Source organism: Zonotrichia leucophrys, chromosome 1A (assembly GCF_028769735.1).
Source record: "Zonotrichia leucophrys gambelii isolate GWCS_2022_RI chromosome 1A, RI_Zleu_2.0, whole genome shotgun sequence".
Taxonomy (NCBI): Eukaryota; Metazoa; Chordata; class Aves; order Passeriformes; family Passerellidae; genus Zonotrichia; species Zonotrichia leucophrys.
The window spans coordinates 31,403,444-31,430,966 of record NC_088170.1 but is presented as its reverse complement, the minus strand read 5'-3'; the positions used below and the strand labels follow the sequence as shown (position 1 = coordinate 31,430,966).

Here is a 27,523-nt window from a genome sequence, read left to right as displayed (position 1 = left end):
GGAGAAGATTCTGTGGAGATATAAGAAATTTCTCCTTTTCAGTCAATGTGTTGCATGTTTTTATGCTATCCCTGCGTATCAATGAAGAGGAACATTAAATGACTATTGTTTGCCTTGAAAAATGTATCCACTTAGAGAATTCTATCATAAAAGATAATGATGATATGTACCCCTCCCACCTTTGCTTCCTTCCTGTGAAGAAAATAGGACATTATTCCCATTTCATAGAAAACGCACTGAAGCACAACCTACCCACCTTCCCTCAAGACAAGCGGAAGCAGGTACAGACATGTACCCAAACTGCAGTGCTTTAAACACATCATCTCCTTCTTTGCTGTACCAAAGCTAATTTTATCTGCCCAAGAGCCAGGAGATATGACAGAACTGTGCAGAACACATCTGCCAGTCTTATAAAGCTGTATTGAGAACCGTAATTTCCAAGTGCCTGGGGAAGGAAGCCTCACTGAGCTACAGCCATAAGTGCAGAGGAGGGTGCTGAACTGGAAACAGAATGCAAGAGAATTTATGTATGTTCAGATAGTTTTATATTCTCCTTCTGGGAAGAAATTCAAGAAATCTCCTCAACAGAACAGTCTGCAGGATTGCTTACCTCATTATTTTGATTTTTCAATTGACCTCTAGATATGGAGAGGTAAGGTAGTATTTTTAGCAACATTCAAAATGGGCAGGAGCCATTTACTGCTCACAGTCCCTTTTGATTGCTTCTCTTGAGCAAGGAGAAAAATGTAACAGACATTCAGGTAAAAAAGAAAGAGACAATGAACCTCAGTCAAGCCATAATAATAGTGTAGTTAGGATGATTTATTTATTTGCCAGTCCTTGTGGGCTGCTTTGTGCTGACTTCATCCTGTTGCTTTAACCCTCTAGGCTCTGCATCATCTCGGGTCTGCGACTGTAGAGCTGCATAAGCTTCTCCATTCATTTCCTTTGCAGCACTAGGATTTGAACGACAGTGAAGGTGAAGCAGGGTATTTATGGCAGGCTCAAAGAACCTGACAGCCTGTGATGCAGCTGGCCAGTCACTCGAGCGAGATGCCCAACAGAGGAGAGTGAAGGATGTCAAAACACAGCTCAAACCCCCACACAAATAGCTTATAGAATGACATAGTTTATGGATGGGTATTTTTCGTTGGGGGGAGGGGGCGGTGGGAGGTCTACTGCATTGGAAGAGAACTGAAATCGGGGTTTTCATTGCCAGTGTAATCCCCAATCCTGTTATTCACTTCCAGCGTCTCCCCCGACAGCTCACTCGGGCTCAAACCTTGATAACCCCATTTGTTTTCCTTTCTCCAATCAAAGAGCCTTCGGCTGGAGACTGGGAAGCGCCGAACACCTGCGGCCCCCATACGTTCCCCGTTCTCCCGAGGGAGCAGCCAGGGCTCCCCGAGAGGCGGACACGCCTGACGGGAGGCTGGATCCGGAGCTCCCCGATCCCCACCGTCGGCAGCGAGCGGCACGCCGGTTCCTGCCCCTCCGGACCCGCCAGCGGCCCCGCGCAACAGGGACCGCCTGCCGCGGCGCGCCCGGCACACACAGCGGAGCCTCGCCCAGGCTCGGCCGTGCTCCCCGCGCCAACGCGGCTCCCACCGGCTGCTCTCGGGAGGGGGAGGCCGTGGGGCGACACCGCCCCTGCCCCAGCGGGCACGGCACAGCACGGCACAGCACAGCACAGCACAGCACCGCACGGCGCCCCCGCGCCCCCTGGGGCAGGGGAGGACCGCGCCCCGGGCGCCCGGCGGTCCCTTAGGGCGCCTCCCCCGACGGCTCCAGCACGGGCACGGCCCCCGCCCACCGGGGCAATAGACGCGCCCCGCTCCGGACGGTGGCTGCCCCTCCCTCGCGGGACCGTGGCCTCTCCCGCCGCCGGGGGATCCCCGCCCCATCGAGGCAGCCCGCGTCCCCTCTGGCTGGCGGCGGCCGCGACCCACGGGCGGAGGGACGCGACGCGACACCCGCCTGGCCCCGCCCCCGCCCCGCCCCCGGGAGCCGCTCGTGGCAAAGTCACCGACCCCCGAAGCCCGCCGGGCTCCATCAAACGCCGCGGCCCCGCCCGCCGACGTCATGGAAACAAGCGCGTCAGCCTCCCGCCCGCCAGTGGCGGCGGCGGCGGCGGGCGGGCAGCGGCGCGGGGCTCCGCCTCCGCGGGCGCCGTGCCTACCGGGGCCCCGCCTCCACCTCCCCCATTGAAGGCTCCGCACGTCGAGACCCCCCTTCCTGGGCCGAGAGAGGGGCCCCGTCACGTGGCCCGCACTCCGCAGGCGGCGAGGGAGGCGACGGGGACCGGCGGCCGCGGCGCCGGGAGAGGAGGGGGCGGCGGGCGCGGGCAAGTGAGTGACCGCGGCGGGCGGGCGGAGGCGGGAGGCGGGCGGATCGCTGCGCTCCGCCCCGCCCCGCCCTGCCCGGTGGCGCCCGGCTCCTGTAGCGGTTGCTCTGCGGCGCAGGGGCTCGGCGGCGCGCTCGGCGCTGCCCGGTGTGTGCGGGGGAAAGGAGGCGGGCGGGCCCCGGGGAGCGGCGGCGGCGGCGACGGTGGGAGCGCCCGAGAGGAGGGCGAATCGCTGATTCCTGCCGGTAAGGCGACGGGGGCGGGGCGGGAGGTCCGCGCCCCCCTTCCCTCCCCCGGCTCTCCCCGCGCCGGTGCCCCCTCCCTCCCTCCTTCCCTCCCCAATTCGGTCGCCGCTTCACCCCCCCGCCCCCTCTCCCGCCCTCCTCGCGCGGCCGCAGGGCGGGGGCGGCGCGGCGGGGCCGGCCGGCCGTGGGCAGGGCGGGGAGCGCGGGGACCTTGTGCGCTCGGCGAGAGAACGAGCGGGCGGCGTCAGGTTTACGGGCGCCTCGTCCTGGCCCCCGACCGGCGGCTGTGTCGGCCCCACGGCGCAGAGGTAAGCGCGGCGGCGGCTCGGGGCGGCTCTCCTCCCGGCTGGCCGACCGGGGCGGGCAACAGCGCGGCGGCAGGTGCAGCGTCGCTCCGCTCCCGCCGCGGGGCTGCGAGCCGCGGTCGGGCTCGCTCGGGGGGCCGGAGGGCCGGGTGCCGTGCTCCTGGGCTCTCGCCGGTTCTCCCCGCAGGTAACCGGAGCGTGCACCTGGCCGCCACCGTGCAGCCGGGGCACGGCGTGACCTTGAGGGCAGCGGATGCGGGGCTGAGCCGCCGCGGGAGCGCACCGCCGCGCCGTCGGGGACCCCGCGGCTGGACACGGCCGGCACGCCACGGCCCTGCAAGCTCCTGGCGGGCGGGCGCGCTCACGCCGTGGATTAAGGTGGTGCTCAGCCCCTGCCGCCCGCCGGGTTAAGTAGCCGGGATTAGCCCGCTGCGGCAGCACGACACCGACATCCCGGGCACTTCGCCGCCCCGCGGGGGCTGGGAGCCCGGCACCCGCGCAGCCTCGCCCGCCCGCCGCGCCCCCAGGGCTGTGTTCTTGGCCGCGGCTGAGTCGTACGCAGCTCTCCGTCGGAGCGGACGGGCTGGTTTGATTTATCGATGCCCAGCCGGGCTGCTCATCGACCGGCGCACACGAGGAAGGGATGCGGCGCCGGTTCGGGTGCCGGGAGAGCGGAGCCCTCGCAGGCGTTTCGCCGCGGGTGAGCCCGACCCCGCCGGGGCCGCTCCGCTGTGGGAAGCGCCTCTAACGGCGGTGTCATCCTCGTCCCGGCGGTGCGGGTAACCTTTGGCTGTTGCACCACGTGAGTTTGGGAGCGGGTTGGAGCCTCCGTCGGGGATGGCTGGCCGGTGCCGAGCGCGGGAGGCAGCGCTCGCAGTGGGGAGAGTGGGGTGCGTGTCCGCGCCGCCGTCTGCCCTGGCTTCCTGCCGAGCCCTTCGGTCAGTCGGTAAAGGCTGAAGTCGGAAGGACTTAGGATTTCGAGAGGAAGATCTCGTGAAAAGCGGTTTGTTGTCCCCGGGAGCGTTTCCTTTCGAGCGGCCGTGCGAGTGTTGTTCGCCAGGGGCAGGAAGGGGCTCAGCCTGAGCCCGGGGAAGCGTTTAGGAGCGGAGAGCTGTGGTTCAGTCTGTCCCAGGGCTCGCAGCCTCAGGGGCAGCGTATTAGTTCAGCTGTAACAGGCGGTTATGTAGTGCTGTGCGGGATCCACAAAAATCTTTTTTACGTTTGACTTTTTAAACTGTAGGGGCTCGTGACGAGAACAGTAACAAAATTTAGGGGGCTTTTTTTCTTGTCATTTTAAGATCCGCATTACAGAAATCCTTAAATACTTGTTATGTATGGCATTTGTGCATTTATAATTTTAGTTGCTGAGGCTTTCTTCTCAAGGTCTGTTCAGAAGGAGCTGGTGACACCTATGCTGTGTCTGAAACTGTCATTCTGAAAATGTTTGCTGGTATCTCACCTCACAGTGCTTGAGAGGTGACTGGCTAGGTGATTATTCAAATCATGTCCCTTCTTAGAAGTCAAGTTCCAAGCCCACAGTGCTGGTGAAATATCTTCATCATTAGTGGCTGGCAATCTTGACTTCCTGGGGAATGAAGTGAGCGTGCCTATGGAAAACTACCTCCTGTAGGAAAGCCTCTGCATCCCTTAAACATTCCTGGCTCCTAATGAATTTGGGTTAAAATAATGTGTTTTGGTACTTGGAAAGGTGGTTGTTAGATAACTTGCCAATTCCTTGGTTCATGATTCTGTGTGTTCAGAAGGTGGTAGCTGTAGCTATAGCCAGGGCCATTTTTTTTCCAGCTGTTTGTTGGTGCTTTTCAAGGATTTCTTCCAAACACCACAAATTGTGAATTCCAATAGAAGTAAACTTGTGTATCTTTAAACTGTTGGCTCTTCTGGCAGGAACAGCTTCCAATGTACTAGGGCTTTAATACTTATGGCATAATGAATGGAAACTCTTGGTGTCAGTGGAAAAAGTGGTCACTGAATTCAGTGAGGAAAAAAAAACTCCTACACTTCAATGTGAAATTTTCAGTCTGGAAGAGCATCATTGTGTGGTTCGGTTTATTGCTGCTCCTACTGATGATTATGGTGACCGACCCAGGCTGAGTTAGCTGAAGGAAATGTGAATCCTGTTCTGTATGCAGATACTTGCAGGTTTTCCCAATGTTCCTATGTCAGTGCTGAATTGCAAAATTGTTACTTCTGTCCACTCACAGAAAAAAGCATGGAAAGCCATGTGGATCACTCAAATGATACAAGCCAAAACTTATTTTAAAGGGAATTGTAGATGTACTATTTGTAACTACACATACTGCTACTTATGTATATGAAGCAAATGTTTGTGGGAATTTAAAGCAGAAAACAAGACTTGTGTCACATTAGCATTGAGTAAACTGTATCGGTTTCTTACACAAAGTTGCATTACCTACAGATAATGGTGCAAGGGAAGGATCCCCATTCTCCAGAGTATGTATGTAATACACATTCTGCTAATAACCTGGGGTTAATCCTGCAAATTGAAATCCACTGTAGTCTAAAGGAAGAGTCTCGTTTAGAAAGTCACTCTTTTGTGGACCACAAAATATGGAGAACTTATGTCACCTGTTAAAATTGCAAACATCTAAACTGTTTTGTAGAAAGTTCCAAGGAAATTCAGGCTTGAAAGTGTCCTGTAGCAAAAGCACAAAGGTCTAGTAATTACTTCTATTCGCCTTAGTTTTAGCTGTTTGAATTTATTTGTAAAGAAGGATGTGATAAATGGGAGGTAATCATGAGGTGATATTAAGAAGGAAGATACATAGGCTGGATCTGCTAAAGCCACCTCAAAAACAGATGCTTTGGAAGAATTAGCTTCACCAAACGTTTCAACATTTAAGATTTTAGAACTGGAAACTTACTATTGACTGACAAGTTCAAAATGAATGTGGCAAAACAATCAATAACATGCCATAGCAGGAGAGTCTCCCTTGACATGAGGGTGGACACGATAACCTAAAGTATCTTCTAACTCGAATTTCTTCCATTAAGGTAGACTAAATATTAATGGCATTCTTTACCACTGAAATGTGACCTCACTAATGTCTTTCAGTGTTTGAACTCTTCATTTTTATATATGTTCTCTTCTGTTTTTAAAGAGAAAATAGGACTAGTGCAAAAAGAGATTCACATTTTATTTAAAGGTGAAGTCAGAATGTCAGTTAGCCAAATTTAATGCGGAATAGCAAACAGCTATGATTAGTCCTGGGCATCTAAAAGTAAATATCTTCTGAGAAATAAGAAAGACTGCTTGAATCTATAAGAGATAATAAAATCGCAGTAATAGACTTAAATTTGTATTCTCCAGTATTCTCTACTTGTCTTAAGTAATAATAACAATAAGACTTGTTAAAAGTTGCAGTTCAGAAGATAAGGATCTTTCTCTATACAGTATTTTAATTAAAAACTAGATAAAATCTAGGAGTTGCAGAATTGTGTCTAAAAAGCTTGGATTAGCTCTGCCTGCTGGCTTTCTAGAGTGTGTGCAACAGTCTCAAGCAAGGTTTTTTGGCTTTTTTATTCAAACCTGTTAAATTTTCTCAGAAGACATTTTTATTTCTTGCAAAGTGTAACAGGTCGAAGAACAAGGGAGGCAGGAAAGATAAGGTGATACTGTTGCTAGTTTGAAAAAAAAATGAACCTATGATACTTTGTGTAGAGGATGGGTATTTCTCACGAATATTAAGATTTATTAATTTATTCAAGATAGCTTGCCTTTGTAAAGACTGGATTCCTCCTCTTTTCAATACCTAATGTTTGTGTTCTCCTAACTTGAGTTCAGTTAGCTGAAAAGATCATGTTCATTAATTGAACAGCAGAGTGATAAAAAAGTAAGATTTCTTTTTTTTTGTTCATGAAGCCTTCCAAACATATCTTAATGCATGTGAAAAATAAAAATGTGTTCAGCAGTTTCACACAGAAGATGTAAGCAGTGATAATGAGCAGTATAGAAGGAGGATTTCCAGGAGGTGACATGTACAATGAAATCACCAGGCAAAACATTAGACTAACCCATCTTGAAACAGTTGCATCTACTCAGACAGAATGTCATTTCTACACAGACACTTGGTATTGTCCAGTTTGTCTTTTATTTTTAAATTATTAGGCTTTCAAATACTGTTAATTAAAATGAATTTCTAGTTTTCATGACAGATTTCACTTGATATGAGCAGTATCTTTGAAGGAGCTGTCTGTTCAAGCTATTGGTATTCAAGTAAACATTATGAAAATGATTTCTGCTGCCATTTATAAATCTTACTCTAACTGACAGATGACAGCAGGAGGTGTTATTAGTTTAATGTTGGTGAATTGCAAAGTGGGTATGAGGCTTTCTCCATTGGTATTTCAAAGGTCTTGTGGGAGAAGAAATCTAAGGAAAATGTAGGAGACATTTAAAAAAGAAATCAGAAATAGCTTTGAAAATAAATATAGCTTATTTTTTCGTCCAGTAAGAGATAATATGTAATTGCTGTTACAAAGCAGACAAATAACATCTGCCCTGCCTTTGAAGGGGAATGGAATGAGAAAGAGAATATATTCCTCCTTTCTGGTGTTGGCAAGTGCACTGTGCATTTAAAGAGTGCGTAGATCCATAGATCCAGCATGACATTTGATGGTCATCCTCCATAGTGCTGGCCATTAAGTCTGGCTGGTTTTGCCACTTACAGCATGACCAGTCTCAGCACTAGGGGTAGGTAGTCCTGTCTTCTTGCTGGCTATAACCTGATGTTGCTTTGTAGATGAGAGTTAGGTAATTTTCTGCATGGCTTCCTATTTACAGTGGACTTCAGTGGTTTGAATGTCTTTTTTTTTCTTAATATTGTGTTTGAGCTGGATGTTGCCTTTATTCCCAGTGAGCACAGGAAACACCATGTTCTTAAAACACACTTCTTGGAGCCTATCACTTGTAATCTGCTACCCTTACTTGTGCCCTTATATTCACAGAAAGATAAGGTAGCAGCAGGGAAAACAACACTATTGGTTTCTCACCACTTGGTGTACAGTGTCTGGTCCTGTAGAGAGGAGGCCCAGGATGTACCAAGCTCTGCACAGTTGATAGCAACAAACCCCAACTCAAGGCAGGAAAGATGATTCAGCCCACTCTGCTTTAAGCAGCTATCTAACTTCTGGGACGCACCCCTAGGGTTATAGTGGTGTTCTCTTTTCCTGCTTACATGGTCATTAAAACTTAAACTTTCATATTAATTTCAAGATTTTGAATCAAAGATGAACTTAGTCACTTTTGCCTTACATACAGCAGTGAAAGAAACCCAAGTGCTCTTCAGTGGAGTGTTACAGATGTGCCCTTATTTCTGCACTTCTTATTTGACCAGTGACTGGTGGCTTGTCTGCGTGGCTCTTTCAGGATTGCCCCTGTGTCTCTGCAAATACAAGGATGTGTTCTTGTGCTGTGTATTTTGGCTCCTGTCTAGATTTTAAATAAAACAACTGGTGACTCCATATGGGGATAGGAGGAAGAGTCACTAGCTGTGTTTGGTGGAGTTTTCCACTGTAGAAAGAAAAAAAACCATAGTGCTATGGTCTTTATTGAAATAAGGAACTTAGGCCTCTAGCAATAAAGAGGTCTTGTAGCTACACTCTTCTTAAAAGAATATTGTAGAGTGTTCTAAAAAGTTCAGGGTGATCACTGTGACTCTCCAAAAGCTTGGAAAATACTTGGTTTTGTATGGTAGGTGTTTCAAGAGATGGGAGTCTTTTAAGTCCCCATCAAAAGATTTATTAGTCACTTCTGTTAATATGTTGGATGCTTTTTTTATATTCCAGAGTTTTCTCAGACTTTTATGATGGCCTTCTGAAGGTGCTGGTTGATCAGTATGATCCAAGAGGCTGGGTTCAGAGAGAGCTTAATTTGTAATTGTCTATTTGGCTTGTCACTGTGAGTGCAAAGTTTCAGTGGCTGGCTGAGGTGACCTTATGGCTACTTTCATTTCCATCTTAGCCTAACTGCAATAATTCCCCCCTCTTTTGTGCCATCTCTGCCACTTTGAGTCTACTCAAAGTGCACCACTAGATGGTTTGTCACAATCTTTGTGCACAAACTGGTCTCTCCAAGGTGAGAAGTGAGGCTCACATGAGGAAAGCAACACAAATCTTTGGATTGATGGTTGGGAATGTTCCTCCTTGTGCAGTAGTCATGTGAAACCATTCTCTGGAGAGTATTAACCTTTTCTCATGGGAGAACTTGAACTTATTGTTTTGATGAGAGAGTCGTTTGAGTACCAGTTTTCAACTAATGGTGTTCCATAAACGTATATTTGGGTTTAAACACAAGAACTATATGCCTAGGTGGTTTCTGATACTGCAGTGGAGTAAAAGAAATTTTGCTTGTGTTGAGCATCCAGGCTTGCTTTCTGATGTTTTTACATAGAGAAGACTGAGTAGATAGTAACAATAAATGGCTAGAAAAGGTGGCAGTTAGCCCTTAAACTGTTTAAGGGTGGTATTTTTGAGTCTCTTCTGGTTGTTTGGATCTAATAGATTAGGATCTCAATATGCATATTGAACAGGAGTTTTTCACTTCCATGCAGGTTGGACTGCTATCAGTATTGATATTGCACTTCAAATGGCTTTATGTTGCTCGGATCTGCCAATTTTTCTTTACTTGGGAATGAAGCTGGTGCAGAACTTCATGAAGCCTATGGAACATAGTGCAAATCAATACTTAAATTAGAGCAGTGTCTACCAGCCTCACTCAGTTGAGGTTATATGCAACATGAAATGATTTAAACTGGCTGTCAGGGTCTGTGCCAGATGGCTTTCAAATATGCATAGTTGAGACTGACAGCTGGAGAGAGTAGGGAAGGTGCTTTACCACTGCTAGCACCACTGCTTTACTTCTGCTTTATTAATAACACAAATCATTGCAGTTTGTGTTCACCTACTTCTGCTCTGCAATCCAAGTAGTTGACATTGACAGTGATTTTTCTTATTCTGCAAAGAGCTTGCTTTGCATAGTGAAACATCTTGACATCTTCACAAAGTCTGCTTTAAGATGCATTTTGATAATAGGTAGATCTTGTTGTAGTGACTGCAGATCTAAGGATTTGTTCCTAAACTAGAGCTGTATTTCTCAAGTGAGTTAAGAGATTTGGAAATAAAGGACTAAACTCTCTGGGATTTGAGAAAGGCATGGTCTCTTTGTCTGGATTTGTGTGTATGTGTGTTGTTTACTGGTAGTGGAGGCACTTACAGTGGAGTTATCCTTCACGTAGAGTTATTCCTTCTGCAATGCATGCCAGGTTATGGGAATCTTTTGAAAGAACTTTGGTGCAAACACACACATCCAAAATTAGATGCCAGCATATAAAGCAGTGGTACATGCTAAGTCTTGCTTGTGAGTAATTTGTGAATGGCTTTCTGTTTTTTTTTTCTTGATCCTGATGTTGCCGGGCACTGGACAGCAGCTCCTCAAATCATAATAGCAAAATGGTTTAGAAAAGTTGTTTTGGTTGTGAAAAGTCTGATACTCTAAAGCTGTGTTGTGCTACCTTCTAACACTGGAAATTGGTTTACCAGATGGAAAAATACAAGAGATGTATGCTTGAGGGGAGTACTTCATATTTTTTGGGAAGATAGTTAAACATTCTTGACAGATGAACCTCTCATTCCAAAACTGCAGCGCTGAATTTGCATAAGCTCGAAGTTTTATATTTACCTTCGTCTGATAGCCAAATCTAAGGCTACAGAAATTGTTATGGAGAGTAAGGTTGTATATATAACCCTGGGCAAAATGCTTTGAACTGGACAAAGTTAATACATGTTACTTTGAGGCAGCCATTGTAAAACAGGCCAATTTCAAGCTCCTGATGGGGAGCTGCCCAAGGCCACTCCTGAGCATTACTGAGCTGACACAGTACAAACACATCTGACAGGCTTTCCTCTTCACTGTCACAGCTGGCAGTAGCTGAAAATGGTGACATGGTTGTAGGGCTACTGCATGGCCTAGATTCCTGGAGCGAGGGTGAGCAGGAGAGCTGAGGCTGGCTGGCACCTGTACCTGCCATGGGGACGAGGATGCCTGTAGGAAAGGTCTTGGCCACCCTGCAGGACAGGGAGCCTGAGCCAGCTGCTGGGCTCTCTAGGGCTGGCAAGGACTGGCCCACGCTGGGCAGCACCAGCAAGAGCGTGACCAGTGGGCTTTGCCTTCAGTCGTTCTTGTGAGGCCACGTCCAAAAATGGTGCCTTGTTTTGCACCTCTCCTGGCAGTCGATGAGGGGCTGTCCTGTGGTGTGTGGAGAGAATTAGAGTGAGGTGGTTTTGCTTGAGCTGGAAGGGGGAAGGCTAAAGAGAGACCCTGGTGATGGTCTGTAGTGGGGCTTTGCAGGAAAGGTGCAGCCAGGCCCGTCTTTTTCCCAGGATGACTGTGGGGGTGTGGAGAGGAGCTTCCATGATTGACTTGAGCTGGTGAGGCCTGTGCTGGCTGGGAGGGGCAGTCCCTGTCTCCGTGTGACCTTCAGGAGGAACCGCTGGTGTTGCTGCTGTCCTGCTTGTCACTGGTTCTCATCTCGGGCTGTCCCCTGCCCTTGGGGTCAGGTGAGCGGCGTGCTGGCGCAGGGCTGTACCTTCTGGCAGTAGCACAGCCTTGGGTATTCCTGAACTAACTGTGAAGCCACATCCTTCCTCTTGCTGTGACATGGTAGTGCAGCTGCTTGATATGCGAGTTCAGCCCAGCCGACTGTGCTTAACTTTGGCAGAGCAATCCTGGCCACTTACATAAGCATCTTAAAAAACTGAAACCAGTCACTCTGGGCTGCTTCTGTTGCTGAAGCGACGCAAGCGCATCTACGATGAGATGCATGTGACTATTTTAGATCATGTCCTAGGTGGCTAAATATAATATTTTCATAGATATGTTTTAATTTATCCATTGGCTATTTACAAAAAGCACCTGAAGTGCCTACCTTAGAGGCAGGTGTTCCTGTTTGGGCAGGCGAATCTTGCATATGATGGAAGGAATGTGAAGTTTTAACCCACAAAATGCACACAGGCTTCAGAACTTGAGATAGGCCCTTCAGGTGGTGAAAACCGGTGATGGGAAAGAGCACATTTTCAAGACTGACTTTTAAAAAAGCTCTTGCATCTGTTGCATGCAGTCTATTACCTATTATTGAAGTACTAAATCATGGGGAGTGATTAATGCTAGAATCAGTAGTTGTTCAGCTGTGTACTAAATGTGAAGGTTTCAGGTTAAAAACTGAGATAACAAGCCTCTGTAGATCCTTAAAGGCAGCTGTAGTAATTCTAAAGAATAAAATTCTGTGGAATTTACTGTAGAAACTTCACCAAGAGGAAGGATGCTCATGTTTCAAGGGGCTTTTTAGCCCTTTCCCCCACACCCTACCTACTTTATATAAATGGATCATGTGTCTTAACTTGCTCATTAGAACCCTAATGTCAGCCTCTCAAATGTGAAGTGTGTTATAAACATAGTTAGTTGGGAGCTTAGCAAGGCTCTAGTTGCCGGATGAGTTAGAATTTGTGGTCTATTTCCTGTGAATATGGTGTCATATTTACTTCACTCAAGCAGGTTCAGTGTAGTTCTATGCCATGTTATGAGTTGGCACTGGCATTGGATTATCTGGTGAGTCTGGTTAATATAATATAACTATTCTGCCTGAAAAAAAAAGCATTTTTACTGTCTGTATACCACTCTGTGTACCTGCAGGAACTTCACTGTTGTCACAAGAGACTGCAATAACTTGGGGAAATAAGGGATGATCGGAGTGGTTGGTATGCATCCTGACACTCGATCATCACCATGTTTGTGATAAAGAAGCATGGCTTTCCTTGCTGTGGTTGCTCTGCATAAAACATATTGAGCAGCCTAGCTGGAGTCCTGGGAACCACCCAGGCACAGCACACAAATAGAGAACACTGCAGGAGCTCTGAGTTTCAACAGCAAAACTCTGAGGTGGCTTGGTTGCATGATAGGGATAAAACTTTTTAGTCAGCTATAAAATATCATGTAAGCTCTGTAAGATGGGAACCAGCTCAGCCCACACTAAATTACTAATTTTGTGAATCTGCCATGTGAAAACGAAGCTGAGAAGTGAATACCACTTTATTGTAGATGGGGAGAAGAAACAGCCATCTAATTTGCTGAAGGGTGGTTATTCTATTTTTACAACCTGAAACAAGTGAAGGCTAAATTATGTAGCTACAGGCACATTCTTCTTTGGTAGGTAGTAATCAAAATCTAATGATTAAAGCTGTCAAAGCTTCTTAAAGTTCATGTGAAGTTTAAGATGATGGAAATTTATCTTTTTTTTGGGAGGAGGGGTGTTTTGCTGTTCTTCTAAAGGAAACTTTAAGACAAAGGCATTCATTGCACTTGTATGACTTTCTCATATACAGATTTCTAAATAGTGAAACTTAGAAATAGTCCCCCAAAAAATTATTTGTTGAATGCTTAAGAATTCATCAAATAATTGGAAAGAATTTTATATGAGCTTAGCCTTGTACCAACAAGTTAAGAAATGTGAACTTTATTCAAGACAAAATCCAGTCGATTTTGTAGACTAAAAAACGTGGGTGTCTGTGGAGTTTTTGCCAGGAAGGTATGTTGTTTTCTCATGTTGGCCTGTAGTTTTGGGTTCACCTCCATGAGGTGATGGCAACAAGCTATCAATCTGTCTGCTCAAAGCCTATTTCTCTTTCCAAAACTGTTTCCACAGCCGCCACTGTGTCAACACCGTGCAGTCATAATTGTCAACTCCAAAGCAGGCTGATCAATGGAAATGCTAAATAAAGCAGCAGGGCTCTTGCCTCCGAGGCTGTGTGAAACCAGATTTGCCAGGAGGTGTGTGCCTCTGAATATCAGCAGAAAGGCTCACTGTTTGTTATCTCCTAGTCCAACACTGTTGTGTGCCTTCAGGGCTCCTTTGCTCGAGGTTGTCTTGAACTCTGAGTTTTTCACCTTGTCTTCCAAGTGAAGTTGTTTTCTAAGAAATGGACAACTAAAAGGGTTTAGTTTTTCAGAAACTGAGAGACTGGAATCCATAGGACTAAAAACTTAAATTGCAGCTATGTGATGGTTTTAGTTGTTGAGCTTTTGGTTGTTTTTTTTTTTTTTTTATTTAATTTTTTAAAATGTATTTGAAGCATCAGACCTTATGGTACTTGTTAGTACTGTTAGAATTGCTCCTGCTGTTCATCAGATATGAGACTTTTAAGATGTGACAGCTGGTTGAGGATCAGAAACGAAATACCAACTCTACTGCCCATTGACATACATGTCTATGAAAGACCAAGGAAGTTCTTGGCATGCTTTAAACTAAGTGCATTAGATTTGCAGGCACAGCTCTTTTAGTGCTTTCTTACAAGGTATCTTTTTCACAGCTGATAAGTAAAATGATGTCTGTACTCCCTCTGCTGGCTCTGCAAAAGTAGCTTTCATGAGCTTAAATAGCTGAGTAGCACCTCTTACAAATATGCCTGCGTGTAATTCTGAGTTAAGAACAGTTTAATGAATAGAAGAGGGATTTTCCTGAAAAATGGGTCAACAAATAGTTCCTGAAAGCCAATCAGGTGTCTCAGATGCTATCTCCTGCTAAAATGGTAAACACTGGTGTTGTGTATACCTTTGTAATTGTAGTCTGATCTGTTTTTGTGTATCAACAATTGGATGGGGTTATCCATTAAAATACTTGTACATCTAGTTATACATCTAAGCTCTGCTCTTATAGGTATTGTGTTCCATATGTATATGAAGAGCTATGATTAGAAGTCTCACATGGGGAAAGAAAACTTACCTACTTCCATAAATTCGAGTGCCATATACCTTTATTTGCTTATTCTGAGACTACTTGTTTTTTTCAATGTGAAGAGATGTTCAATATAAAAATTCTTAGCCAGAATGGAAAAAGTTTAGGTTTGAACGAAGTCTTGGTGTATAAGTAGGTGTTATGAATGTAATCAAAACAATTGCACTTGAAATTCAGTAGACATCTTTACATGCCAATGTAGTTCTTTCTGTTATCTTGCTTTCTGGTATTATTATTCTATTATACTACTGCTCTGGTTATTTTTAGTTTTTGGAATTCAGTGACAGTTTAACAGTTTCAGAGAACTAAAAGGGTAACCCACCCTAATATACTGGTCAGTAACCAGATAAGTGGAATAATAATCCAAACTGCCTTTTTACCATTTACCAGTTCAAAATGTCTCTGAACAAGAACATTTGAGCCTTGTGACATGGAGTCTGGTTTCTGGTTGTGAAGTCTGAGGAGATTTTCTGGATTTTTGACCCTGCAAGATGCATTTCCAGTCTTTGTCCAGACACTTTACTGTCAAATATTCCAGAACAGTAAAAAATTGAGCAAACTCAATTAAGAATTTAGTGCGACCACTACAGTTCCTCATGTTGAATTTCTCTTTGGGTGTACCTGTGGCTGTCTGTAGATGTCTTCAGGCATTGCTGTACTGAGAAGGGGCTTTTTGGCTGCAAAAAACCAGACAGTTGCCCAGGCCTTCACATTGAGGTTAGAACAAGTCATCTTCTCAAAACAAGTGAGTTCCTCCTACCAGATATGCTCTTCCTCCCCCTGCTATGGTGGATTAAGTTTCTGAAGTTTGTCCCTGTGACTTGGCTTATGATCAGAATTCAGAGTGCTGCTACCATGCTCAATATTTTTTTTTAATGTTCAGAGTTCCATTTTAATAATCATGTAAATTGACAAGTAAACCAAACCAAAAATTGTGGACCTCCATAATATAGGCCATTAAGTTTAGCTCGGCAATGTCTGCCTTCAACCTTGGTCTTGTCAAACAAGAACAGTGGAGGATTGTCCATGCACAGGAAAATGCATCAATTTTTTAGCAACCTAATAGTACATTTCAGAATCTCCAAATTAAAGAGTCAGAGAATCCTGATCTTAAAATATCTTAAAGTAATAAAATAGCTTGGTTTAGGCTTCCTGTGGGCAATTTTGCCATGATGCAATTGTTTAAATACTTGAAAATATTTGCTCTGTGCAAATATGCTTGTGACAGCTGATGGCTTATTTTAATAATAATTGCTCAACAACAAGGTAAAGTTTTAGTAACTACCTACTTTTTCAGTTTTGAGAAAGCTGTCTTGAAAGCTGTTTAGCTTAATTATGTGCCTGAAGCATCACACGTCAAACTAGATTGTGACTTTGACAGACAGCCCTGTAACTGCCTAAAATTGTTCTTTTACACTTAGTTTGATTCTGGATTCTGACTGTATACTCTTTGATCACATTGCTGGCTTCCTTTATTAGATAACTGTTTAAACACTAACAAAATTAGCTATTCCATCAGCCTCCCAAACAAACCAGCCTCTACCCTAATTTCATGTTGTGTTGGTTAGAGCAGAAGATTTCAAAGGCAATGGATACATGTGCAAAAATCTGATTCCTTTGGCAGGGTTATGACACACTAAGTAGCAACTTGCTGTTAGTAACCTAGAGCAAGCTACTAGACACTGGTAACAAGTCTGAGTGCAAAACTACTTATAAAGGTTCAGTATAATGCATGGCTTTTGTCTGAAGGTGAACTGGGAACATTTTTTGTAAGCTGTGTTGCTATGTCTGAATAGATATGAAGAGTCCATTGGTAGAAATTTTTGTCCTTCTTGGAACATCCCTTTCCTTGAGAAAAGGAGGAAATGGAAAACAAATGTTGCAAAACCAAGCTAAAAAGTTAATATGTTAGAGACCATGGTAGAACTGGGCTGTGAATGTGCTTGTCATAGTGTACAGATTTGAATTTGTGTGTAACTTAAATGACCCAAATTCATAACAACTTTGAAATTAGGTTTATGGTTGGTTTTCACTGTGTAGGACTTATTCATTAACTTTCTCCTCATCTTCCTTACCAGTGTTTTCCTTACCTCAGGTCTGAAAGTGTGAATAACAAGTCTGCTACTTGTTACTAGCGGATTACATACTTGCACCAGTTTTTTCTAACTCTTGTCTACATCAGGTAGGATTTTTTTTGAAAGGCTACTGAAATAATGCTTAATTATAGAGGTTTTCTGTTGGCTTCTTTCTATGTTTCCCTTGATAAACTAATGAAAATAAATCATCCTTAATGGAACTGAAATGCAGGTTTTTGGAGAACAGTCCTAGCACAGCTGCTTCCTATTAGGCCTCTTTCTCTTCTCCAAATGCTTCGTGTCCTTCAAGCTTAAGGGTCTATTGAAAGTGCTGAAAAACCAGCTGATGGCATCCTTTGAGGAAAACAGGGATACAGGAGTTTGCTTAGGAAAGTGGAGCAATAGGACCAGAGAAGGAATCTCCTAAAATTACCTTCAGAAAAACTGAGTCCCTAACTGTGAGAGTTTGGGTAATTTGTTTGTAATTTGGCTATATTTTACTTCATGGTGCCGTGTCATTTTTTGTTTTTTTTTTTTTTCGTGATACTTTATCTTCTCAGTCACTTCCTTCCACTGGGGAAACAGACATTTCACTGAGTATTACTAGCCTCAGGCTAGAGGAAGCTCTTGTGTTCCGTACTCTGTTTTACCTGTGTGTTGCATACGATAAATTTGTGAGTTGCAGAGTTTAGATTAAAAATATAGTTGGCTTCTTACTTAACAAGGTCTGTGGGCCCCTACTCAGCTGTATAGTGAAATAATCTCATGCTGAGCCGAGGTGTGATACAGTCAGACGTGCAATGGTGCTGGTCCTTTTGAGGGAGTCTGTTGGAAGCCATGAGCTAATATACAAATCTTGAATATTTTAAGAGTTTTGCCATCAGCAGTTCAAACATCCTGCTGAAATTCAGGATGTTATAAGTTTGCCACTTGAGAAGCTGATACTGCCTTTCCCAGTCCCTTTTCTTCAGAGATACTGTATGATTTTGGTATCACTAGAAACAACGTGATTGTAACTGTGTACAACTTGAGCAATGTGCCACTGCAAAACAAACACTTGTGGGGAGTAGCTTTCTGTAGAAGGAACAAAATAGGGCTGACCTTGCTGAGACAGAGTGGTGATCTGTAGTCTTCATGTGTGGGTTGTCTCTTGGTCCTGAGGGTCAGCTGCAGCTGAGCTATGAACATTTAGCTGTGCTAAATGCATTAGGCTCTCAATCCAGATACCATCCTTTGGAAGGACAGATACTAAGCTTGTCAAACTAGCAATTGCTGCTGAGGATTCAGAGCTACCTTATCAGAAGACTGACACCTCACTGTATATGCCTGAGGTGGTTACGCTGCAGGCATCTGAGTGCCTGCTGGTTTACCACTTCAGTTCTGCTGGCCTTGTGGTTTGGTAGGGCAGGGGAGTGATGGAATCGGGGAGCTGATCCTCAGCACAGAGTAGGTTCAGCTGGTTGTGATGGAGTTCTTCAAGGCAAGGCCTTTCTCCACCTAGGGGAGGTGTGCCAGAGCTAAATTAGACACCTAGCTCACCTCAGAATTTGAATGATTGTTGATTAGCCCGGAAGCAGAGCTGTGTGCAAAAGGTGCATTAGGATCCACTGATGCTAGTGAAGACTTAAGGCCTTTGGCTTATGGGAAGTGGAGAAGGGATTTCCTTTGTTGTGTAGCATAGGACTTATAAATATTATCATGGAGCACAGTTTTATTTGCACTTTTCCTGAGCTGCTTTCTTTTTTCTAATTAATTGATTAAGCACTGATGTCTTTGTAATCTCAGAAACCTAAGGAGTTATACACAAGAAGTACTTCACTACTGAAGACTTCAGAAATGAAGCTGTGATTATTAATTGCACATAGCCACTTTGTATACCAATTTTATATAGCCTACCATGAGAAATTAATTAAATTTACTAAATCTGCTTGAGCCATTGTCTGACAGTCATGTCAATTTGCTGTTCAGTCCAAACAGTGTCTGCCCTTCACTGAAAAGTTATGTACCATGCTATTTCTTTAGTGGCAAGCCAGTTGAATTGTGTCCTGGGGTTGCTCAACCCACTTTAACTTGAAATAACAGAGGGAAGAGAAACCTTCCCTTAAAGGGAGATTTAATGTTATCTTTAAGGTGGCAGCCATATAGTTCTGTGATGAAGGTGCTTCTAGCATTAGCTGAATGTGTGTCTTGTCCCTTAAGCTGACGTATCCATATTGCTTGTGCGACTTCTACAAATAAATCAGCCCCTCCTGGTGTGTTGTGGGAAAACTTGTTCAGACAGTAGAAATGCTGCTATTCCAATTTTTCCACGGAGGTGGGGGAGATCCTTTTTGGATGACTGCTTTCTGCACCACACAGCTACAAGTAGCCTACTCACAGGTGGAACCATGAAATGCACGGCTACCATCACAGCTAGTGGGAGGGAAGGTGGAGGCTTGGGGAAAAAGCACCATGGCATGGTGCTTTCTTGCTCCTTGGATCCTGGAGGAGGGCAGATTTCATAGCTAGGAAAAAAGATTTTGTTTTTAAAGGCCATAGAAGTACATGGAGAAAGAAAGAAAAGCATTAGTAAGGGAAGAAGTGCCAAAACCATTTGGAGTGCTGTATATCCCATGAGAGATGGACTTAGAGCAGGACCCAAAATGAAATACCTTCTGAGGCTGAGGTGCTGTAAAGAAGAGTAGGGAAGCACACAAGAAGTGTGTTCCAGGCCCGAGGTTGCCTGTGTGCCTGTTGCAACAGCAGAGCTCCCATACTCTGTTACTTCATTAATGCAGTTGGCAGAGCCCATGGCTTTTCCCAATGCAAAAGGATAAGGGTGGCAGGTGTAAGTTGCAGTGTTGTTAGTGTCAAATAATGAGAGCTGCTTCAGGACCTCTGTGGGTGGGAGTGTTACACCGTGTCACTGCAGCACAGCCATACCTTTGGTCACCTGAGGATGTGACAGACTTGCTGCTCTGTTAGTTACAAAGTGCTGCAATGGGAATCTCAGCTTTGTGCGTTGTCTGCCAGCACTGCTTATATTTCCCTGTCTGTGTTAAAGAAACAAGCTCCTTAGAGTATTTATTATCTTATATTGGATGGTGGAGATGTGATTGTCATGTGTGTACTGATCACAGAGCAGTTAATTTACCATCATTCTACACACTGTTGCCAATAGCTATATTGCAGTAATGCTTCAATGTGTGTAAAACTATCCCAGACCAGCAACCAGCCCTGCATAAATGAGAAACTTTGGAGTAGCTAGATGTGTGTTACAATGCAGGGAGCATGACAACTTAGCCTTTAAGTGGGTGTCAGACATCAGAGAGATGGAAAAGTATTATCATGAGGAAAGACTTATTTTGAAACTGGATAGTCCCTGAAGGATAAAGCAATATGTAGGCTTAAAAAATTATTAAATATGTCAGATAATACCATGAGGTGAAGCCTACTGAACTTGCTTCTTACACTGTACCAGAAAGAGGAGGCCCAGTGGAATGGATCAGTGAGCTAAGCTCTCAAAACTTATCAAAGAGAACTAAAGGAATGACCAATATAATCATAATAAAGAATTTTGTGAGAGATTTCACTCTTGTGTTTCTGCAAAGCCATACACTGGATTCATAAATTCAAATATTGAGGTAAAAAAGCCCTTACAAACAAAAGAAAACACAAACCAAAAGGACCCGAACCTCTTTACATAACCAGCAGGAGCAGCAAAGTTGTGAAGTATTTCTCAAAGTGCTGCTTAAGTGTGGACTAGTTATGATATTTGAATTTTAAAACCCTCTGTCTTCTTAGGAAGAGAAGATAGCAAACTTAATTGCAGTTTTTGAAAGGGATTTTCTCAGAATGACTCCTTTAGCAGTTTATTTGGTGTATTTCTGGCAGGCAGGAATTAATGACCTTCAGGGGAAGCTAGCATAGTTTTCAAACTAGATTTCTGAAGAAATAAGGCTCTTTAAATGTTTGAGGATAAGGGTATACTGTGCTATGGTATTTCCAAAAGGCTTGTGAAAAATCTGAAGCTGAAGGTTCTCAGACTGGCTTTTTACAGGCCAAAAGGGAAACTTCTTAAACTTTAAACACAAGAGGACAAAACATACATCCAATTTAGCATCATAGTGTGGACTCACTAAGATGGGTGACCAGACCTGAGGTTTTTATTTAATTTTTCTTACCTTCCAGACACTTGCTTGGTTAGAATGGTGATTTTGAGGATCATAAGTGGATCCTACCACATTAATATCACGATTTGTATATTACCTGTTTATGGTTCAATGAGCATATAGAATATTTTGCGGTACTGTTTGTACTTAGCAGTAAGCCAGTCCAAAGTAGCCAGAAAAGCCTTAAAACTTTGCCTAAGTTACTTGTATTGCTCTAATAGAAAGGAATTGGTTATATGCATAGTGTCTTTATGGAAGTAATTTGGCTCAATCTCATAGGCATAAATATTTCCTAGTAGTTTTAAGACTAATTTTAAATCTCTTTTGAAGTTTTCTGAATACAGGAAAAATCAGGTAAGAATGGACTTTTGCCTTTTGCCTGAAGGCTCATAAATCTAAAGAGCTTTTTGCATCTCTTTGATGTCATGAAACATGATCACACTCAAAAGCCTACTGCTCTGCCTAAGTGGATACTAGCATAAAAGAATACTTTCTGAAAAAAAATGGGGAGTGTTAAAATCAGGATGAAATGGTAAATATAAGCTCTGTGAAAAAGAGGTGAAAAAATTTCTCAAGACAAGTCATACCTGTAGGAATAACTGATGAAGTCAGCTGCTGGTATGCTGACATTATCAGAAGTGACCAGCTGGATGTATTGCACTGAGCTCTAAATACAACAAGTAGCTGAAATCCAGGAATCCCAACTCCATCTCTGTGGGATGAAATTTGGTACCATCTCACTTCACCTTTACTTGAAACTTAGTTGCATATAGTGATGTCATATGCCTCATTTAACACACACCTGTTAGGGTTTGTGACCTGAGCACATTTTGCACTTTAGGAATGCCAGTAAACTCTGTTGTAGTCTTATGATGCATAATTTTAGTGAGTTGGTTGCCATGCTACCACCCTATCTCTTTTGGGAAAAGTTCAGCTTTGTCTTGTCATTTTTGTCAATATGGTTTTGACAAATGTTGATGGGAAAAGTGTGGTAAGTTGTTCATGAACCTAGTAATGTGAATATTTGTTAATAGATGACTTTACTACTTTTTTTTTTTAACCCACTTTTAGGTTTATATATTTAGCTATTAATATGTCAGATCTGTTAAAAGAACTTAGTTTACAGCATAGTTATCCGAAACTGTGCAGGATTAAGAGACTTGAAATCCTCAGTCATCTTATTTTGAACTCAGTGCATCTGAAGGAAAGGAAAATATTGGTGGGCTTTGGGCAAACTTTTTTTCTTGCATTTTAAACACCAGCAGGTTTGCCTTCAATCATCAGCTGCCTTTGTCCAAATTTCGGCAGCTTCACTCACCTCAAGTTAGATGAGGAAGCTGACACATACAGTAAATACATTTTAGGTGCTTGGACACACTCAAAATGATTCTGGGTGGGACAGAGTCCCATCTAGAGGTTAAAACTTTTTTCACTGGGATTACAGTCTTAAACTGGAGTAACCTTTCATTGCGAACAGTCTTCTTGAATGTGGCCTTTAGTTTATAGTGTCATCACAGAGCAGAAAGTAGATGAACCTACTAAAAAAGAAAAAGAAGTACAGAGGAGGAAGCTTCAGGGCCTGTGGGTGGAGAAGAGAGAAGCTGCCGGAGTGTTGATCAGAGCTGTGGACTGCAGAAAAATGGTTTAAAGTGGTTACAAACTTGACACTTTTGCATGGTTTTGTCTTAAGTGTCTGTCGTCTTGTGGACGGGCCAGCAATGTGATATGAAATAGGTGACTATGAAACCCTAGTACCTCAAACACACAGAACACTTGTTGCTTTCTTTAATGATGATCACATTGGTTTTGTCCTCTGGGATTTTCCAGTATGTCTCAAAGACTGATGTTCCTTGAAAGTGGTCACAGATTTTGTGAAGCTCTTCTTGTCGCATCAGTCTGTCTATTTTTGGATCAGTAATATCTATTTGGTTACCTCAGAAAGCTAATGATTGGTTTAAACTCTTGATAAAGTAGTTTCCTACAGCACTTTCTGGTCTTGTTTCTGAGTCCAGATGTCACTGCAGCTGGAGCTGAGTTGTTTAGTGCGTGGGGAGAGGCCCTGGCTTGGACAAGGCAGGGCAATACAGGCCTGTGCAGATGATTGATGGCAGAACAAAATGTCTGCTTGCTTGCTGGGCTCCTGGCAGAGGCTGTGGACCAAGCTGCTTTGTAAGAGAAGCTTATGTCCTTTGTGCCATAATAACTCACCTTCAAGACTTGTACAATTTTTCCTTGTTACTACCAAAACAAGAGGAAAATTATGCAGAACCTGTGTGTGAACACTGCTGATTTGTATTACTACGAATCTGACTTCAGACTACTGAAATCCTAATTTGTTTGCTATAATTTCAATAAGAAATAAATTTAGGGTCTTAAAGGAAAGAAACCACCAATGGATGAAATGGTTTCTACAGGTGTCAATCACAGTAGGCAGCAGAAATCCCTTCGATTAAGTGCCATAAATCACAGAATCACAGAATAATTTGAGTTGAAAAAGACCTTTAAATGTTATCTTGTCTAACCTCCCTGCAATGAGCAGGGACAATCCCGGTGTTTAGATTCAATGCAGAATCTAGGCCAGTTTTTATTTCAGATAGGTAAGTACATCTGCTTCCCAGGAGATTAGGCTTCAGAATTAAATCAGATTTCTCTTTGAAAACTAAGCAAAAGTCATGACCTTTGATGAGTTTACTGTTTATAGCACATAAGCTGTAAAAACTGAAACTTGTCATTGCAACACTGTTTGACATAGGCTGAAGATGGTATGCTAAAAAATTTGGTTTTGCCCTTTGCCTCTTAGTTCTTCAGTCTTGTACGTCTCTTCGTAAACCAGGCTGTCTGAGATATTTGCTCTGAAACAATAGCACGGCACTGAAGTTATTTAACTCCTGTTTGTTCAGTAATGACTTGTAAAAGGATACTGTTCTGTATTTATGTTTTGCCTCATTAGAATTCATTCATATTCCTTGTGAAACAGCTGGTGAGTTTCTCTAGCCTGTCAAGTAGGTGGGAGGATCTGTCTCTTACAGCAAGTTTGACCCTTCAGAGCACAAAACCTCAGTCAATTTCAGTTTGATTTCCAGGTTACTTTCTCAGTTACAGTTACTTTTCATTGTAATAACATTCCATTATAATAATATTGCAGACTGCTTCCCTTCTTTCTTTCCCCCACCCCTGCAATGTTATGTGATGGCTGAAAGCTGTGGATCACACCCAAACTGAAGTATGCAAAAGCATATGATGTTTTCAATATCTTTTAACCTGCCTTTATAGGCAGGTTAAAAGGCATGACAACTGAAACATATGGGGATGGTTTTTATCACAACAGCTTCTTGATATGCAGATCTGTCTGGTATTCATTGTACTAATTAGATTAAACAAAGGCTTTCCTGAGATAATCACTTTGCAAGCCCTTTCCTATATTACAGGGCCCAGTTTTAGTGTGTTGCTGAAGGTCAAATGCTACCAGCTAATGCTCAATATCTGAATGCATACTGTTCAAGCAGATGTATAAATTAAATTGAATGACACAAGATTTATAATTGCTGGAGCTTTGACTCTTGAGGTATGAGTGTGCTTAAGTGTTTTAATATTAATTAAGAAAATTGTGTTTCCTTGTAGGTTAGTGAAGCAAGTATTAAATGTAAATGTAATCATAGGAAAAGCTTGGAAAGGAGTCTAAGGCATGCTAGGTCCTGTGCATCTGGGCAATAGTAATTTTGCCACTACAGGAACACTTCAAAAAACATGTTGCAGCTTCTAATCTGGTCAGTGCAGAATGTTCTGGTAACACTAAATAGATAAGTAATGTATAGTCTCTTCATGCTTTGGTGAGAATCTCTTCATGTAGACTTCTGTTTAGAGCTTTTCCTTTCTCCAGTCCAACTACAGAAGCTTATCATGATGAACTTCCAACACTGGCAAAGTTGTCTAACCTTTGTTTAATGTGTTATGGGTTTGAATTACTGTCTTTGCCTGGTAACAAAACACAGTCTGTTAGCAAGAAATAGTGATTTGATTTGGGTAAGGAAGTTATTCCTCATAAGCAGCTACAATGATATGATGTGTCAGTGAAGTTACTACAACCAAAGAGCAGCAAGGTCTTCTGAGAGGGATTTACATAAGTATCTGAATCTTACCTTTGAGAGTATGTGCTGCTACTGAAATATGCCTCTGCAGTTCAAGTTTTTAGTCTGTTTTTCTCTGTCAAGTTTTTCTCTGTCGCACTTGTGTGTGACAGAGAATAGCTTTTAAAGTTATTCCTAGTCTCAGTGATATAAAGGGATAAACCAAGTGTCGATGATAAAGTATTATTCAAAAGTTGATGTGTCCAATAAAAGGTAGACATCTTAATAATTTTGTATGCAGCTTGTTTAAGCTGGAAACTAACACGAAACTTCAACTGAATTAAACTTTATATAGGCTGGAACTTCAGCATTGGTGTATAAATGAGTTTTAGCTTGATAAGTGTTTCCTGAATTTAAAGTTGGAGATATTAACAGATTGGAAGTTTGAGGTGAGTTGCTTTAAACTATAGTGCTTCAAAGCTCATGCTATTCAGTTATTTCAATCACTGATGCAATAACTGAGAACTGAAACACTGATCAAAACAAATAAAATATTTAATTAGTTGAGGAGATAAATACTATTAGCTGATCTTTGTAGCTTTAAAATGTGCTTCCTTTTATGCTACAAAATTTCAGTCATAATAGTTTCATTATGTGTCTCCACTGATGTTACAAAAGTGCACTCTTGGAACTTGCTGTAACAGGAACTGATTGAATGTTGCAAGATTTTACATCAAAACTGCATTAAGGATATTTCTTAAAGAAACTTTCTTTGCTGATTCTTAAAGAAAAATCTGTGTTAGACTAAGTCTGTCTCCTGTACCCTTATGACAAGAAGCTATTGTTGAAGCTCTCTGTTGGAATGGCCAGTAAAAATGGACTACTGAAGCAGATCCTAGTTTGATTTTGTGTAAAAATTGATAATGTTTAATCAAATTTTCATAATCTGGAGCAATACTGCACTTGTTCAGTATTCAGAATTTGAAGTCTTCACGCTGTCCCTTTCAATTTTGCACAGTTCTTTGCTAACAGGGATGTACCAAATAATTTGTATTACTACTAGAGCTGATCTGTAGAACTGCACTGTTTTTGTAGTTAATGAATGCTTATTGAATTTGCCTGTGAACCGTAGGGGTCTGTTGGTATGTTAGGATGGAATTTAGAGCATAGGAGGACCCCCTTCAGTATAAACTTATTAATGATTAATATGGATTATTATTTATTAGTAAAAATTGATATAGATGCAGAGTTTGAACTGGAGTGCAAAGCACACTGAGTTATGATTAAGTGGAGTTACTGCTCTTCAGTTTAGTTGCATATGAAAGCAAGTTTGGCCCACTCTATGCATATATATGGAGAAAGTCCTAAAATTTTGATGACAAGTGAGCAGTGACTACAGCTATAGCTTTTTCTATCCTTTTCTCTTGGATTTGGGTGTATTTGGGCATCAAGAACAGGGCTTCTGCTAGAGGCTTGAACAGAGCTTTTCTTAATTAAAATTGAATCAAGTTTGATGTAATTGGTTGTGGGGCCTTCTGCTTGGTCTATTTTTGCTTAATTAGCAGCTGCAGCATCTTCACCATAGCTATACAAACTCATTTGCCTGATCTGCTTCTTGTTATGCTGTCATAGCTTATGATCAGATGCCAGCTGATAAATCCTCCTAGGCTACCAGCTGGACAGCAACATCCAGCTTTTGGGCATTGGATAACAATGTGGCATGTCTTTAACGAAAACTCTTTCATACATGGTTTGCATGAAATTCTTCACTTGCAGGATCACTTGTTCTCTAACAGAATTCATTAGAGTCTTAATCAAAACTATATCCTAGCATGCAGGTTAACACTATCATCATGGACTCTTCAACTGTTCCAACATTTTCTTGCACGTAACAGAGAAAACAATGAAGATTTAAAATTATTTTAAAATTAAGATCTTTTTTGATGTTATAGAATGTTGGGAGTTTTATGCATGTGAATATTGATTGCTTTATGCTTTTTGTCACTCTCTGGAAAACAGCCATGGATAGTGGTTTTCTCAGAACCTCCTGTGACAGGAAGAGAAGAGCAGTTGCTGTAGAAGTTGTAGTTCTGCCAGAGATGGGTCTGTCACTTGTGGTCAGGTGGCATCAGTTCAGGGGTTTACAGTGTCAGTGGTTGCTCTTAGGGCAAACCAGGTACTGTGCCATGGTGCTTTAAATGGTAGATAGATTTAGTATACCTGCAACTTATTATTTCCAGAGCAGAAATCTGAGTCTTTCCTGGAACCAAGACTGTAAACTTCTGGTAATTGGGTGCTTATACCTTTACTTCAACATAGACTCAGCAGTTCAGCCAAACAGTCCTCTAACCTGGCAATTAAGTAGCTGGAGATCTTTTATTTGCTGATGCTTTGCCTTTATATTTTTGCCTTTGCTAGGCATATGACACCTGAGGGTCTTGTTGACCTGGAAGTGTCCAAGTTGTTGTTCATCTGAGCCTGGCAGTCATGTTTTGTGGGGGAATGTGTTGT

General features: G+C 43.0%; 2 protein-coding genes across 7 annotated transcripts in view; both read left to right on the top strand.

Moving 5' to 3' along the window:
- Positions 1–1,136: 1,136 nt before the first annotated feature.
- Positions 1,137–3,305, top strand: LOC135458421 (collagen alpha-2(I) chain-like). Its single transcript, XM_064733566.1, has one exon. It carries the CDS (start codon positions 1,137–1,139, stop codon positions 3,303–3,305), a length of 2,169 nt encoding a protein of 722 aa, XP_064589636.1.
- The window catches only part of ATP2B1 (ATPase plasma membrane Ca2+ transporting 1), a 60,447-nt gene continuing 35,134 nt past the window's right edge, over positions 2,211–27,523 (top strand). For 2 of the 6 annotated variants that reach the window (XM_064702042.1, XM_064702047.1), the window contains exon 1: positions 2,432–2,589. The gene's annotated coding sequence lies outside the window, so the exon portion shown is untranslated. Of the gene's footprint in view, positions 2,349–2,431; positions 2,590–2,683; positions 2,898–3,449; positions 3,697–27,523 lie in introns of those variants that run through there. The other 4 variants (XM_064702044.1, XM_064702046.1, XM_064702043.1 and 1 more) reach the window with 4 other exon arrangements.

Excerpts from the sequence above, each read along its gene's own strand:
- LOC135458421 (XM_064733566.1), top strand. The coding sequence starts at position 1,137 with ATGGGTATTTTTCGTTGGGGGGAGGGGGCGGTGGGAGGTCTACTGCAT.